Source organism: Carcharodon carcharias, chromosome 13 (genome assembly GCF_017639515.1).
Source record: "Carcharodon carcharias isolate sCarCar2 chromosome 13, sCarCar2.pri, whole genome shotgun sequence".
NCBI classification, from domain to species: domain Eukaryota; kingdom Metazoa; phylum Chordata; class Chondrichthyes; order Lamniformes; family Lamnidae; genus Carcharodon; species Carcharodon carcharias.
The window spans coordinates 105,988,707-106,004,382 of record NC_054479.1 but is presented as its reverse complement, the minus strand read 5'-3'; the positions used below and the strand labels follow the sequence as shown (position 1 = coordinate 106,004,382).

The 15,676-nt window shown below is 42.7% G+C and overlaps 1 protein-coding gene across 8 annotated transcripts in view; it reads left to right on the top strand.

Annotated features, from left to right (window-relative positions):
* The window catches only part of c13h12orf4 (chromosome 13 C12orf4 homolog), a 91,311-nt gene that overhangs the window by 27,654 nt on the left and 47,981 nt on the right, over nucleotides 1-15,676 (top strand). For 7 of the 8 annotated variants that reach the window (XM_041202680.1, XM_041202679.1, XM_041202678.1 and 4 more), the window contains 5 exons: nucleotides 129-226; nucleotides 335-532; nucleotides 4,229-4,357; nucleotides 4,936-5,010; nucleotides 12,362-12,564. In XM_041202680.1, coding sequence (XP_041058614.1) covers nucleotides 129-226; nucleotides 335-532; nucleotides 4,229-4,357; nucleotides 4,936-5,010; nucleotides 12,362-12,564 — 703 coding nt within the window. The remainder of the gene's footprint in view (nucleotides 1-128; nucleotides 227-334; nucleotides 533-4,228; nucleotides 4,358-4,935; nucleotides 5,011-12,361; nucleotides 12,565-15,676) is intronic. The other variant, XM_041202682.1, reaches the window with a different exon arrangement.

The window sequence follows — 15,676 nt, the reverse complement described above, 5'->3', positions numbered from 1 at the left end:
AATCAAAAGTTTACAGACTGGTCATATAATTTAAATGTGAGGACAAAAAAATAAAGCTCTGCAGGAATTCAGTTTGGTTTTACACATTCTAAAATATTTTCAAATAATGTTATTTCCTTCTTTTGAAGTGAGGAAATCAAAGTAAAACAAAGTCAATCCACTGTAGCAAATGAACGAGTGTTTGAAGAACGACCTCTGTTGGAAGAAAGTTTTACTATACATTTAGGTAGGAAATTATGATCCAAATTTTGGAGATATTTTGACATTGAAACTTACTTATTTATCTGTTTAGCCTGGCAGCTAAAATATCTGTATTTTCTTACACTGTTTATAGGAGCCCAGTTGAAAACTATGCATAATTTACGGCTAATGAGAGCTGATGTCCTTGATTTCTGTAAACATAAGCGCAATCAACGAAGTGGAGTTAAACTTCAAAGATTACAGACAGCCCTGTCGCTGTACTCCACCTCTCTCTGTGGGCTTGTCTTACTTGTTGATAATCGTATCAATTCCTATAGTGGCATCAAACGAGGTATTGCAAAGCAGTTTTAAAACTTCATGTTCCTTATTCCTTACAATTGGCAAGGTTACTTAAATAGTTTTCTTGTTTTTGGTATAGCTAACACACAGAAAAACTGATTGTATACATATTAATAAATATATAATTAATAAATATATAAACACATCTTGTGAGTATATACTTTCTATATCAGAGGTAACTGCGACCAGGATAGGTTTTCTAAAAAAAATGACTGTTAAGAGCATAGAACAAACAACAATTTTCAGATTGTCAATTGTAGACTTCAGCAATGCTAAAAGATACAACAACAATAATTGTAATCATATAATGCCTTTAACATAATTAAACGTCCCAAAGCACATCATAGGAGCACTATAAAACAAACTATTCTGCGAATGACACAGGAGATGTAAAGACAGATGAGCGGAAGCTTGGTGTAAAAGCTAGGCTTCAAAGAACACCTTGAAGGAAGAAAGAGAGGTGGAGAGGTTTATGGAGGGAATTCCAGAGCTTTATACCCAGGCTGCTGAATGCGCAGCCACCAATGATGGAGCAACTAAAATTAGGGATGCTCAAGGGGCCAGAGCTCTAGGAATGCAGATATTGTGGTTGGTTGTAGAACTGGAGAGGACTACAGAGATAGAGAGGAACCAGACATGGAGGGACTTGAAAATAGGTTGAGAATCTGCAAACGAGGTGTTGCTTAACTGGGAGCCAATGTAAGGTCACCAAACAAAGAAGTGATAGGCTAATGGGACTTGGTGCGTTTTAGGACATGAGCAGCAGAGCTTTGGACGACCCCAGGTTTACAGAGGGTAGAATGTGAATGGCCAATCAGTAGCAAAAGAATAATCAAGTCTGGAGGTAACAAAGGCATGGATGAGAGTTTCAGCAGCAGATGAACAGAGGGAGAGGTGGAGTTGGGTGTGGATGTGGGAATATGAGGTCTTAATGATGATGTGGATATGCCATTAGAAGCTCATCTCAGGGTCAAGTATGACACCATGATTGCAACCAGTCTGGTTCAGCCTCAGACGTTTGTCAGGGAGAGGAATGGAGTTAGTGGGTGAGGTGCGAATTTTGTGGCAGGACCAAAGATAATGGGTTGGATTTTACATGGGGCGGGGGTTGCGAACAGCTTGCTCCTCCCACCCCACAATCCAGGGAAGGAAAGATGGCCAGCAGCCAAGGCACCCGCAAGAAACCTGCCACACAGCCATAAGGTCCTGCCGGTGGTCTAAACTAGAAGAGGGGACCGAGGTTAGGGCGGGAATGTGGCGGAGAATTAAGTTAGCAGGTGTTTAGAAGCTCAGGGTCAAGCTTGAAGCCCCTTGCAAAGCGGTCAGCCAAGCTGCAGTTGACCTTTCCAACGTAGAGGAAACAGCATCGTGAGCAGAGAATATGGCATAATAAATTGCTGCTTCACCTGGAAAGGGTGATTGGCGCCTTGGACATGTGGGAAGGGAGGAGGTAGAAGGGCAGGTATTGCATCTCTTGTGCTTACGTGGGAGGGAAACCAGGGTGCTGTAGAGGGAATGGTTCCTTCAGAATTGCAGGAGTAGAGATGATGTGTTTGGTGACATTACATTGGAGCTGCTGGAAGTGATGGGGGTAGATGCAGGGAGATGAAGAAACTGAGGGAATAGTTATTATAGAAAGTGGGGTGGGAGTAAATGTGATTAGGATGAACAACAGCAACAACAATTTATATTTACATGGAGTCTTTAACATAATCAAACTTCCCAAGGTGCTTCACAGGAACATCATAAAACAAAATGTGACACCAAGCCACATAAGGAGATATTTGGTCAGTGCTTGGTCAAAGAGTGTTAGGTTATAAGGAGTGTATTAAAGGAGGAAAGCAAGATAGAGATGCATAGGGAGGGTATTCTAGAGCTTAGGGCCTAGGCAACTAAAGGCAAAACTACCAAAGGTGGAGCGATCGGGGTACTCGAGGCCAGAATTAGAGTGGCGTGGATATCCTGAAGGGTTGTAGGTCTGGTGGAGAAAACAGAAATAGGGAAGGGCAAGGCCAAGGAGAGATTTGAAGACAAAAATGAAAATTTCAAAATCAAGACATTGCTTGCCCAGCAGCCAATGTAGATCAGCGAGCACAAGGCTGATAGGTGAACGGGACTTGGTGTAAGTTAAGACATGGGCAGCAGAGTTTGGGTGACCTCAATTTTACAGAGGGTAGAAAATGGGAGAACAGCCAGAAATGCATTGGAATAGTCAAGTTTTGAGGTAATTAAAGCGTGAATGTGGGTTTCCACAACAGATGTGCTGAGACAGGGATGAAGCCGGACATTGTTACAGAGTTGGAAATGGGTCTTAGTGATGGCCTGAATATGAAGTTGGAACTTATCTTGGGGTCAAATGTGATGCCAAGGTTGCAAATGGTTGGATAAATCCTCAGGAAGCTTTTTATGCTGCATCCTTCTCTCATCAGATAGAGGAGGATACATGGAATGGTTTTTCTTTGCATAAACAGCAAAATAATGTTTACTGACAAAAGTTTTACCTAGGCCTAAAAATACACTTTATGATTTCATAGCAGACCTTAGGAACCATGTAGAGATGAAAAAATTAAACTCCTAACAATCTAATACAGCACTCACTCATACACACATGATAGTGAAAAAAATCCCATTTATAAAATCCATTCAAAGCTTTGAAATATCCTTAAGTGGTTAATCTCTTATAAAAACAAACATCTGTTCAGACCCGAGATTAAAGACAGCTAATCTTTATTAGCCTTTTTAAACTGTCAATCAAACTGTGAACTCAGAAACCCCTGCTAAGATAATTATAACATCTGAAGCTCAGCCAAGCATTCATGATGATATCTCCTGGAGAGCTGGTATTATGTCAACAAAGAATTCTATTGAAACTGTGTGACCAGATGCTATTTTTTTTTCTAATGTGCACCAGAAAGCCTGCAAATCAAAGTAGTCCAGCAGAGTTTTTTAAATTCACTGACGGCTGCAGCCTTTTTAAAAAAGTTTAAAAAGCAGGGCATTTTTAAAAATCATATTATGACAATTGTACAGACTGTATCTGCCCTTCAAGAACATTTACGTCTACTCCATCAATTTGTGACTCCCACACTGTGGGCTAAGGTCCTTCTAACAGCCAAAATGGGGTCTGTTTGAACTCAGCACTAAGTTCAGGCTTCCCTCATGTGCGAGTCATGGCCCACCCCCATTCCTCTACCAGCCAAAGTTGGATCTCTGTCAGAAATCAGGGAGGGGCTTCTGCATCTGCGACCCATCCACCATTTTTAAAGGGCTATGGAGTCTTTCTGGCTTCATGAAAATCCAGCCCAAAGTTCCTGTCGCTTCAGCTGATGCCTTGCCTAAGAAAGAATGCAGAATATTTGCATGGACTAACGCCACAGCTGTGATACAAACTGGAAAAAATGTAACTACATTTTTTTAAAACAAATTTAGGTTGCCAGAAGCTATTTTCAATGTGACATGTCTGTGTGACCTCCTTTGCCTTGCACGGAGCATGTACAAGGGCATATATAATACAGAATTGCATTGTACGTTGGGCTCAGATGTAACCAAAGTTGTACCTTGTTCATATAAGTGTGGAAGTATAAATAATATAAGTATCATTTTCTACAACTCCCATTTTGTAGATATTGGTACTGATTTCAGAAAATACCAGTCTTATTGATTGTTGTTTCTTTTTTGTAAATGCCAGATTTTGCAACAGTTTGCCAGGAGTGCACAGATTTCCATTTTCCTAGAGTAGAGCAGCAGCTTGAGATTGTCCAGCAAGTTGTACTTTATGCAAGTGCTCAGCGTAACAAGAAGTCAAAAGAAAGAGCTGGTAAATGCAAAAGTAGATTATATAGTTATATACCATTTTTATTGTACCATTTTATGCCTGACTTGTTTCTCAAATGAATTAAGTTATGTGCTTCAAACAATATCTCTTTGTATTCATGACAAACATATATCTTTAAATCTTGGGTTTTAATTCACAACGGTTAATAATCTGCAATTATTACTGATTTTCCATATTTTTGATCTCTGAAACATGAGGGACCATTGTAAATCTTACCTTAGTTTTGTAGATGTTTTAAAGCATTCCACCCCACCCAGCACCCCATCAAAGTGTCACCAGCAATTGTTTGGCTTAGAGGATTTCCTGTAACTATCATGTTTTTGATGCCATTGCTGACCTATGATAAAAATACATTGTAATTTGTAGCAGCTGCTCAAATTTTTTGTGTGAAGTAATGCAATTCATTATTTTAAATTATGATTGCAATGTTTTCACTTGTAGAACTTGTATAGCAATTAGTTTGAAACACTGAATAATCTGATACATATAGAATAGTAAATAAAAGCACAGTTTGATGGCTAGTGAAATAATTAATGCCAGAATCTATTTTCTGCATGAAGAGCTACCAAATGGAAATGGGGGAAATGAAGATAAGTCAAAGATTGGAGAAAGAAATCCATCAAATATTTTACCAGGTAAGTGGAGCTGCCAATTGCAGATATGAAGTAAACTAGTTTAATAATCTTATACTCTCATTATAACCCCCCAGACCCAATGGGAATGGGGTAGATGAGGTTGAGAGGTTGGTGCATTTGTAGTATCGTCCTTACCTCGGCATTTGTACTGCACTCTTGACAGCTGTGATTTTCACTCCTGGATTTCAGGGGACGCATGAGACCATGTTCGTATCCAGAGCTACTGAGATACAGAACTGTTACAGTTCAGTCCTGGAATCGCTCCATTCATTATCACTGCAATTAGCAAAGGTTTTAACTGCCAGTTGGGCTATCTTTTTCTCAACCAGTTTGAAAATATTGACCCTGTTGTAGGTGAAGTATTTTGGGAAGCACCTCTAACTTTGGACATCAAGCAGACTTCAGTTATGAGCACGAATAGAAACTATTAGAGAATCAAAGGTATATAATGTATTTTCAGTTTTTTTATTTTAAAAAGCGCCTCTAGGAAAATAATTTGTATCAAAAGTTCTTTCCTTCTTGAGATTAGACCTACCATTCCGTAGTCAACCAGTTTAATTTGAAGTGATTCCTTTGAATTCAACCAGTCACCGGACCACATAATAAGCTGTCATCAGCAAATTTTAGAAGTACCCATCCCCCATGTTGATTTAATTGGAGTTAAGAATGCAATAATTTTTGTCATAACCAAGGCATCCAATCTGTCACAATTTGAATATGTATTAGCAGCATTCTAATTTCCTTGAATAATCAATTAATCATGATGATTTATTCAAATATATAATTGCCACAAGACAAGTAAAAGCTACACAAGCTATATAAAATCATTGTTAAAATCCATCTCCTTTTCTAACAATCATTTCTGTGTGTGCTAGATTTTGTACGGTAGAGGCACTTTGTTACAGCACAATTTTGGCCAGGATCAGATCTGATGATGATCATTGTCTGTGCATGAGGTGAGGGACACAGATTAAAAGCAAGAATTTAATCAGTGTATTTTGAAGTCAGTGTGAATGTCCAACAGCTGAAAGCAAAGCACGCTTTGCAGCAGTTATTGAAACCAACAACAAATGAAAAAGAAAAGATTAAGCCATGAGCATCAAAATAGGAAACAAACTGTTTATAGGCTGTAGGTTACTTATTTAGCTTATAATTTTATTTGCAACTTGGCCTTTCAGTAATGGAGACTACAGTTTAGCTGTTGTAGAACTTATCTCATTATGATTACAAAAACACCAAATTTTTAATCTCATGGTTCTCAAATTGGTAGTATGTAAGGAAAGACTGCAAAGATAAAGCCAAATCTTCAACAGTAATCAACCTTAATCTCATCGAAGGTATCAAATAAATATGTTTTGGAAAGAGTATACCATGTATGTTGAAAAAATATTACTATGGGTGGAAATTTCCCAGATTTGCAGTAAGTGCGGTAGCGGGCTGGTAAAACGATGTTTTACCCACTAGCCTCAGTGGTGGGTTTTCAAACTGTATCATCCCAAACCCACCTCATTATTTATGCACTCCTGAGAAACACGCCATTTCCATGGTGGGCAGGATCTCATTCGCCCGCCAGCCATCACCCGCCACCACATTACACCAGGCGCCATGTTTAAAGTCCAGCCACAAGCGCAGCACTCATTGCTTCCAGCTCACCACTGCTACATGGAAGACATGGCCAGCAAAGGAAAAAAGACCGCAGCCCCCTGCTTCAATGATGGGTCCCTTGAGCGACTGCTGGATGCTCTGGAGGCCCGCCAGGATGTCCACAGGGCCCTCACTCATTGCTAGTTCAAGGGACATCACCATTCATTCTCTCACACTCACTGTCATGGTCCTCATCCCATCCATGGGACCATTCAACGTCTACACAGGCCAGGCATGCTTTTCATCTGGCCTGCCCGAAATCAAGGTCCTCACGGACTTTAAAAATGAAGCCATCCAGCTGGCCGGCCACGATATGGACAGTACTGTGCTGATGGTGAGGTCGGCGCTGCTCTACCAAGTGAGGATCCAGCAGTGCAACATCCATCAAACAACCATGCCGTGAGTGACGTGTCCTATTTCACAGGTCACTGTCATGCACTAATTATCTCTCCTTGCTTTCACAAGCACATCTGCCAAACAGCTGACACAGTCCATGACCCAGGGCCTCCAATCAAGACCCGAAGAAACCTCTGGAGAGGAATCTGGAGGCATCCTTCCTGAAGTCCCATCACCGTACTCGCCCACACCCTCTACCAGCGCAGAGACACACGCCGAGCTTTAGAGTAGTCCCGGGATCAAAATCTGGTGAGCACATCGCACTGTCTGATCCACAGCAGGTGGCAGCAGGGACTTCCCAGGTATCTGGCACTTGGAAGACTGCTGGAGGCCAGAACGTTATTGAGTCCAAGTCAGATGACAAGCTTCTGAACTTGATCATGTCACAGTTGCTGGAGCTGCAAAGGCAAGCTCGGGAGCATCAGGAAGGGATGTCTGCTGCAGTCCTCAGATTGCAAGGCATGATGGAGGAGTCCTTCAGGCTGAGGTTATAGCGCTGGCATGCCAGCGCACTGAGGTCAACACTAGTATGGTGGCAGCGGCCGTGGAGATCTTGGTCCACAACTTCACTGCTGTGCGGGCTCAACTCCATTGCCGATGCCATTGTTGGCCTCCAACAGCGTGTACTTGAAAGGGGTGCCGGGCAGCTCGATCTCCCTCCAGCTAACCCTGCTCCTCAAGGAGTCCACCTGGGGCCCCTGGGCACCCATATGGAGGAGGATCCGCAGGCGCACACTTCAGGCCCATCCATCCAGGTGACTCTGAGAGTGTCCGGCCCATCTGACGCCCCTCTTCCTGTGACCTCAGCAGCCCCAGCTCCATAGGCCACTGCCACACAGCAGGACCCCGAAAGCAGGCCAGGGCCCTCCAAGTCTCAGCCCTCCAGAGGATGCCCGCCAAAGTCATCACAGACAGGGCATCACAGTCAGCAGGCTGCTTCCACCTTCGCTGTGGATATCCAGGGAGCACCAAGATCTAGCTGCAGGGTTAGGACAGTTAAGGAGAATTAAGGAGCACAGCCTGTGCACAGGTTTTAATGACTTGTACATACTATTCACTATTGTCAATAAACCCCAAGAATGCCTCCCTGTCTATGGCTCCTTGTTCTAATGAGCAGTGTTCTTGCCACTCAGATGTGAAATCTTTCTGCATAAGATAAAGGCAGTTGTCCCTGTCCAGGGCCTCTTCCCTGTGCTCTGTGCAGCCTTCAGACCAAAGTGATGGTCCGGTCTCACACTTTCTGGAGACATTACTGATGCCTGCACCTCAGTGGTGCTTGGCATTGCTGTCAGAATGTAGTGTGCAGGCCACAGAGTTCTCTCATTCTCTCAGTGTGCTATCAGCACCTTTAAGGAGGGGCTGGCCCCCATCTCTTCAGCATCTATGACCACTGATGCTGTGCTCCAGCTCCTGAAAGGCTCAGGCGCTGAAGGTGGACAAATTATCAGAACTTCTAAAGTTCATGGCTGTACCTCTGTGATATGACCCTGCTCACGGAGCGCAAGCAAGCTGCCCTCGGCCAAGACAGGAATCACACATTCTCAGAGGCTATGTGAAGATCTATGGAGTGTCCTCACTACATGTTGTCATCATCCCCCTGCAATCAAGCGACTATTAGGGCCTCCACTGCATCTCCATAACCGGAGCATTCAGACAGAGGGTATTTGCGCTGCCATAAGCCAGACTGGAGTCAAACGGTCACAAATGCGATGTGAGGATGTATAGGGTCACCTCACTGCATGTTGTCATCATCCTCCACAAATCTAGCCTCTGTGAGGGCCTCCCGAACACACCTGTCTCATCTAGCCAGTGCAAGGGCCTATCCCCGTCTTTGTCATCTTAAAGGACCTCCTCAGCCTCATCGCCATCGGCGTCTTCCTCATCTGCACACTCAATGAGTGGAATCCCTTGCAGTTGATGTAGTCCACCGTGTGTAGCGACAGAGACCCGAGCGCCATATGGGTGCAGACAATCGCACGCTGCAACTGTGGGAATCCTGAGACCTGGGAGAATCCAATGACCCCTGTATTCTGGCTGTCCCGGTCCCGGGTGAAATGCACAAGGTTATGTGCCCTCGAAGGTGGCACCTGTGACCTCGTGGATGCATTTGTCGGTGGTGGCTTGTGATATCCCATAATGGTCACCCGTGGAGCCCTGAAAGGAGCCATTCGCATAGAAATTAAGCACTGCGGTCATTTTCACAGCCACTGGGAGTGGAAGCCCTCCATGTCCCCTTGGCGCCAAGTCCTGCAGTAAGTGGTAGATGTGAGCTACCAGGTCCCTAGACATGAGCAGTCATCGGCGATACTAGTTCTTGATCACCTGCAGGAATGACAGGCGGCATCCATAGGCTCTAGGCGTTGCTAGGCTCCGACCAGCCATGGCTCGCTGTCGCTCCTGGGCAACGTGTGGGAGCCCCAGCAGCCCTTTCTTCCTGATTGCTGCTCCTGCCTTTGAGGCCAGGAGCCTCAGTCACTCTCTCCTCTGACACCCCCAACCTCTCTAGGCCATCAGGCATACAGCTAGGTCACCAGGCTCCACGCTCCTGATGTGGTCCTGCGGCATGAAAGAGAGAGCAACGTGGTTAGCATGGATGTACTTAGCACCTTTCATGGCCCTGTGTGACTGCCCTTTAATGCTTCCCAGAGAGTGCTGGCCACCCCTCGGATGGCCACAGAGGAGTGTAAGGTCTGGAGCTCTTGGTGGCACTTTGGTGCCTCCACATTGCTTGCGTGGACGGGCAGTCTAGGATCCCAAGTCTAGTATCACTGTGGCTGCACCTGAACTGTCTCAGTTGCAGAGGACTGGTCAATTTATACAGCTGTCCCTACTGCGTGGCCATGTCCTTTGCCTACCCTGCTCCCCACTTCGATTTCATGTGCGTGGGATCCAACGCAGGGCAGCAGTTGGCACCCCGAGCCACACCCCCCTGGGCTATAGTCGCCTGGACACCTCTCCCCCAACAACAGTCGCCTGCGAGGCTGAGCAGCAGTTGCCCCCAGATGTGCTTCCCGCCGACATGGACAGACAATCCGGAAGGGTTGCAAGAGCCAGGCGGGATTGCCTTTTAATGATATGCTGATATATTGCAATGAGCTCCCTGACAACTGTTGGTGGGAAACGTGGCCCGCTGTCAGTGGGCTGAGTGGACAAGCATCACCTGCCTTCCCGCCGTCGTGAAACCGATCACGTTATATTGTCCACACATGCCACCTATCACACCTGCTGCCAGCGGGCATGGAAAGTTCCGCCCTTTGTATTTCTTTGGACAAGTCACAGTAAAGAGGCTGGGATTATTTAGTCCACAAAATGTTCCATAACTGTTAACAATACTAATCCATCAGGGGGCTAGAAAATACCTCCCATCAATTTAGGTATGAAAATTATTATGAAATACGTGTTTAGCAGAATATACCAATGTATTATTACATGCAAGCAATTAAAAGCACTGGACATGTCTGGCTATTAGCCAAAATATGGAATATTACACATTTCTGGGTTTAAAATGATCACTGTAATAAGGTACATAAATTTGTCACTTAAGGTGATTCAACATTTTACTTAAACAAGTGATATTTTTCAAAGCTATATGTGCCTCTTTCTTTGCGTATTATCTATTTCCTCTTTTATGTTTGGATACCAAACAATATAAAGGGTGTTAGCCAAAATAAAACAGTTGAAATTTCACAAAAATACAGCATTGCCTTTGAATCATTGAGCTTTTTATTCAATACACTCTAACTGACAAGCTCACAATCTCAAATTATAATATGGCTCTTCCTGAACCAGCAATAACTGGCTTAGTGAGTTCAATTTTTAAAATTATTTAATTAGGGTTTGTTCATGTTTGGAGTATGAGTGTTCTAGTGATTTTAGAATATTGCCATTGCATCCAATCCTGACAATTGCTGACATTGCATTAGCATTTTTAAAACATGTTTATTTTAGCCCCAACATTTTCTGCTTTGCAAGTTTCCTGGTGGTAATTTTTAAACGAATGCTGTGAAGTGTTTTGCAATGTGAAATTGAAATAATCACACATGAGCTCTTGAACCTGACAAATGGCTTTTATGCTTTCCATTAATTAAATGTGGGGCTTTCGCCATGCTTGAGAGGAGCAGTTATTTATTGATATTACATAATTATATTGTCCACTACATCATATCCATCATCAAAACTTGGTTTTGTTTAGCTGGTATTTGGCAGTTTTCGCAAAACAGCTGAGGTGTGTGAGTGTCAGACAGTGCTGCTATGCTGCCAGTGGGGGTTGAAATTTGCAACTTTGGCAAGTTGGAGCAGTGCAGCAACATCCAAATGTGTTGAGCCTTCGTTCTAATAGATCTGCTGAAATGAGTTATTGAAAGGATTAGGGCATTACTTGCGTAAAAGGAAAGATTACAGGAAGTTGGCCATGAGCCAAAGGTCTATTACGTGCCTGGACGCTGTGTTCATAAATAGCAGGCAATAGAATGTAAGGAAGGCAAGAGTCACAGTGTAGAAGGCAATATGTAGAGGTTTATCAATTCTTTTCTCTCCCTGAGTCTCCTAATATATTCTGAAAAAAAGAGTTTACTTTTGAATTTTTTTTCTAATTAGAAACTGAACACTTCAGTTAATTGATTGTCACCACCCTTTGAGAGTGTATACAGCAGGCTTGTTTTGCGGGATAGTTGGATTGCAAAACCCATTTGAAGCTGTTCTTCTGACTCTGGCCGTGAGTCTATCAGTCTTGACAATTTAAAACCTCAAGTCTATTTTCAAAAGATTTCACGTTGTTTTATTAATTTGTATCATATGGTGAATATGGTGACCTGATCACCACAAGTTTGGCGAGTATCTAAATCCTAAACATTAGAGTCAAACCTTTCAGGAATGAAATTAATGCTCAGTTGTTACATTGAGATTGATATGTTTTTGTTAACTAAAAGTATATAGAGATATGGGTCAGGATTTTATGGCCCCTCCCTCCTGGCGAGATATTACGGTCCCGCTGATCTGAATGGAGATTTAAATGGCTTGCCGCATCTGCCAGGGGGAGATACCCTGCGGAAGGGCCATAAAATCCTGGCCATGGGGCAATGGTGACTGTATGGGTTTGGTCATAGATCAGCCATGATCTCATTGAATAATGGAACAGACTCAAGCAGTTAAATTACCTACTCCTGTCCCAGTTTTCCTAAAATCTTTTCCAATGTCAGTTAAGGTATTTTTCACAAGTTCTATTACTTCCAAAGGTATGTATTTATAATTGAGAGACACACAATTAAATAAGTATGTTTCTAATAGCAAGATTTTTATTTTCTTCCAACAGGAGAATTTTATACCACAAGACATTCTAATCTTTCTGAAGTTCATGTTGTCTTTCACCTGTGTGTGGATGACAATGTGAGATCTAGCAACATTACAGCCCGTGATCCAGCAATTATGGGCTTGCGGAACATTCTGAAAGTCTGTTGCACTCATGATATTACCACAATAACTATCCCACTCTTATTGGTGCATGATATGTCTGAGGTAAGCAGTAAAATGTTCAGACAAACAAAGATGTAAAAATATCTTAGCAGTAAAAATGTCAGCTGAATATATTTTGTATGTTTAACAAAAAGCAATCAAGTGTCTAGGCATTTACGAGTACGACAGTCACCTTATTGTGAGCTAAGTTTATATTAAGCTCCTTATGCCTTAATTAGTTATGTATTAAAACAACTAAAATCCAAATTAGAAATAAAATGCAAATAAACACGACTAATGAAGTGAGGTAAAATAAAGTGAAAAGCTCTTCTACAACTATAGCCGAATAATTTTATGTGATTAAATTGAGACTCGTGTCTGTTCATACAATAAACGTTTCCCCCTTTTTTATGCTGCTATCTCCCTTCCTCAATACTACGTCAATGCATGGATTGGGTTGATGTGCGTTACACATTTTACAACCACAGTCAATGCTACTTCTTATTTAGAACCATAGAAAGTTTACGGCACAGAAAGAGGCCACTTGGCCCATCATGTCTGCATCAGCCAAAAAATGAGCCACCCAGCCTAATCCCACTTTCCAGCATTTGGTCACTAGCCTGCAGGGTTACTGCACTTCAGGTGTATATCGAGGCATCTTTTAAATGCGTTGAAGGTTTCTGCCTCTACTACCCTTGTAAGTCTCCTCTGTATTCCCTCTCGTGCAATTACATTCTTTCTGTAATGAGTTGACCTGAACTGCACACACAACTCGAGTTGTGGCCTAAATAATCATTTATATAGTTCCAGCATAACTTCCCTGCTCTTATATTCTATGCCTTTGCTAATGAATGAAAGGATTCCTTATGCTTTCGTAACCACCTTATTGACCTGTCCCGCTACCTTCAGGGATCTGTGGACATTCACTCCAAGGTCCCTCTCTTCCTCTACATCTCTCAATATCCTCCCATTTATGTCTATTCCCTTGCTTTGTTTGACCTCCCCAATTGCATCACCTCGCACTTCTCTGGGTTGATTATTTATTGCTTATTTATTGGCAAGAGACATGCTTAAACAGACAGTACAAATCTTGCAGCCAACTTTTATCTCATCCTGGGATGACACAATCAATTGCTATGAAATGGCCAAGATCTGAATAAAAACAGTAATAGGCCATCTGAGTCTGGGTTCACAGCGTAGCACCAACAACTCCTCCTTAATGTGCTAACAAATTTCATTGGGAACAGTATTTTTTTTTTATTCATACTTGGGATGTGGGTATCGCTGGATAGACCAGCACTTATTGTCCATCCCTAATTGCTCTCGAGAAGGTGGTGGTGAGCTACCTTCTTGAACTGTTGCAGTCCATGTGTAGGTACACCCACAGTGCTGTTAGGGAGGGAGTTCCAGGATTTTGAACTCCGTGACAGTGAAGGAACACGACATATTTTCAAGTCAGAGTGGTGAGTGCCTGGGAGGGAAACTTCCAGGTGGTGGTATTCCCATGTGTCCGCTATCCTTGTCCTTCTAGATGGAAGACCGTGGGTTTGGTAGGTGCTAACTAAGGAGACTTAGTGATTTCCTGTAGTGCATCTTCGAGATGATACACACTGCTGCCCCTGTGCATTGGTGGTGGAGGAGTGAATGTTTGTGGATGTGGTGCCAATCAAGTGGGCTGCTTTGCCCTGGATGGGGTCAAGCTTCTTGAGTGTTGTTGGAGCTGCACTCATCCAGGCAAGTGGAGAGTATTCCATCACACAACTGACTTGTGCCTTGTAGATGATGGACAGGCTTTGGGGAGTCAGGAGTTGAGTAACCCGCTGCAGGATTCCTAGCCTCTGACCTGCCCTTGTAGCCACAGTATTTATATGACTAGTCCAGTTCAGGGATTCAGCGATAGTAATACCATTGAATGTCAAGGGGTGATGGTTAGATTCTCTCTTGTTGGAGATGATCATTGCCTGGCACTTGTGGCACGAATGTTACTTGCCATTTGTCAGCCCAAGCCTGGATGTTGTCCAGGTCTTGCTGCATTTGGACGTGGACTGCTTCAGTATCTGAGGAGTTGCGAATGGTGCTGGACATTGTGCAATCATCAACGAGCATCACCATTTCTGACCTTAAGATGGAAGGAAGGTCATTGATGAAACAGCTGAAGATGGTTGGACCTAGGACACTACCCTGAGGAACCCCTGCAGTGACACCCTGGAACTGAAATGATTGACCTCCAGCAAGTACAACCATCTTGCTTTTGTGCTAAGTATGATTCCAACCAGTGGAGTGTTTTCCTTTTGATTCCTATTAACTCAAGTTTCGCTAGGGCTCCTTGATGCCACAATCAGTCAAATGCTGCCTTGATGTCAAGGGCAGTCACCCTCAGCTCCCCATTAATTCACATTAAACACAAATAAAGATTCATTGTGAACAGTATTTTTTTTAATTCATACATGGGATGTGGGCATCGCTGGATAGGGCAGCATTTATTGCACATCCCTAATTTGCATGTTTATGTATATTTAATTCATTATACTTTAACTAGAGACAATTTGTATTTATTATTCCATGGAACAATGGAAATTAATCAAAGATAATTCTGTATTCTCAGTAAGTGACATAGTTTCTAGGCCAATATATTGGATGCTGGAAAGTTGAATGTCAACAGGATGTGATGAGATCCAACAACAATATTGCACAATGCTAAAAAGTCCATTTCTCTTTTTATTATTTGCAAAAAAACAAAAAAAATGTATGCTGTTTCCTGGCATTGTGCTGCCTCACTTCCCACCAGACACCAGAGACTTTATATGAAACCCCTAATTTTTGCTCAACTGACGTGCTGAATAACTAACTCCAAGCAGAAGTCTTTTTCATGAAACTATCTGGTACAATCTCCTGCTTATATATAGGTAAAAATAATCAAATTACTTGGCATCATGAGAATTACTGTATGCACTATTTGTTAGATACATTTGCTTATCGTCCAGGACTAGGAAGACACTTGTGAAGGTGCTGATTCTGCTATACTATAATTTTGTGCTAGTATACATATTTTCTTGCCTAAATTACATCAGTAATTTCCTCCCTCTGCTCATACATAAATTAAATGCCAGTGTATGGTGTCATGGAGTTCTGAATCAGGGGTCTGATTTTTATCCCCATTAAATTCCCAATCTCC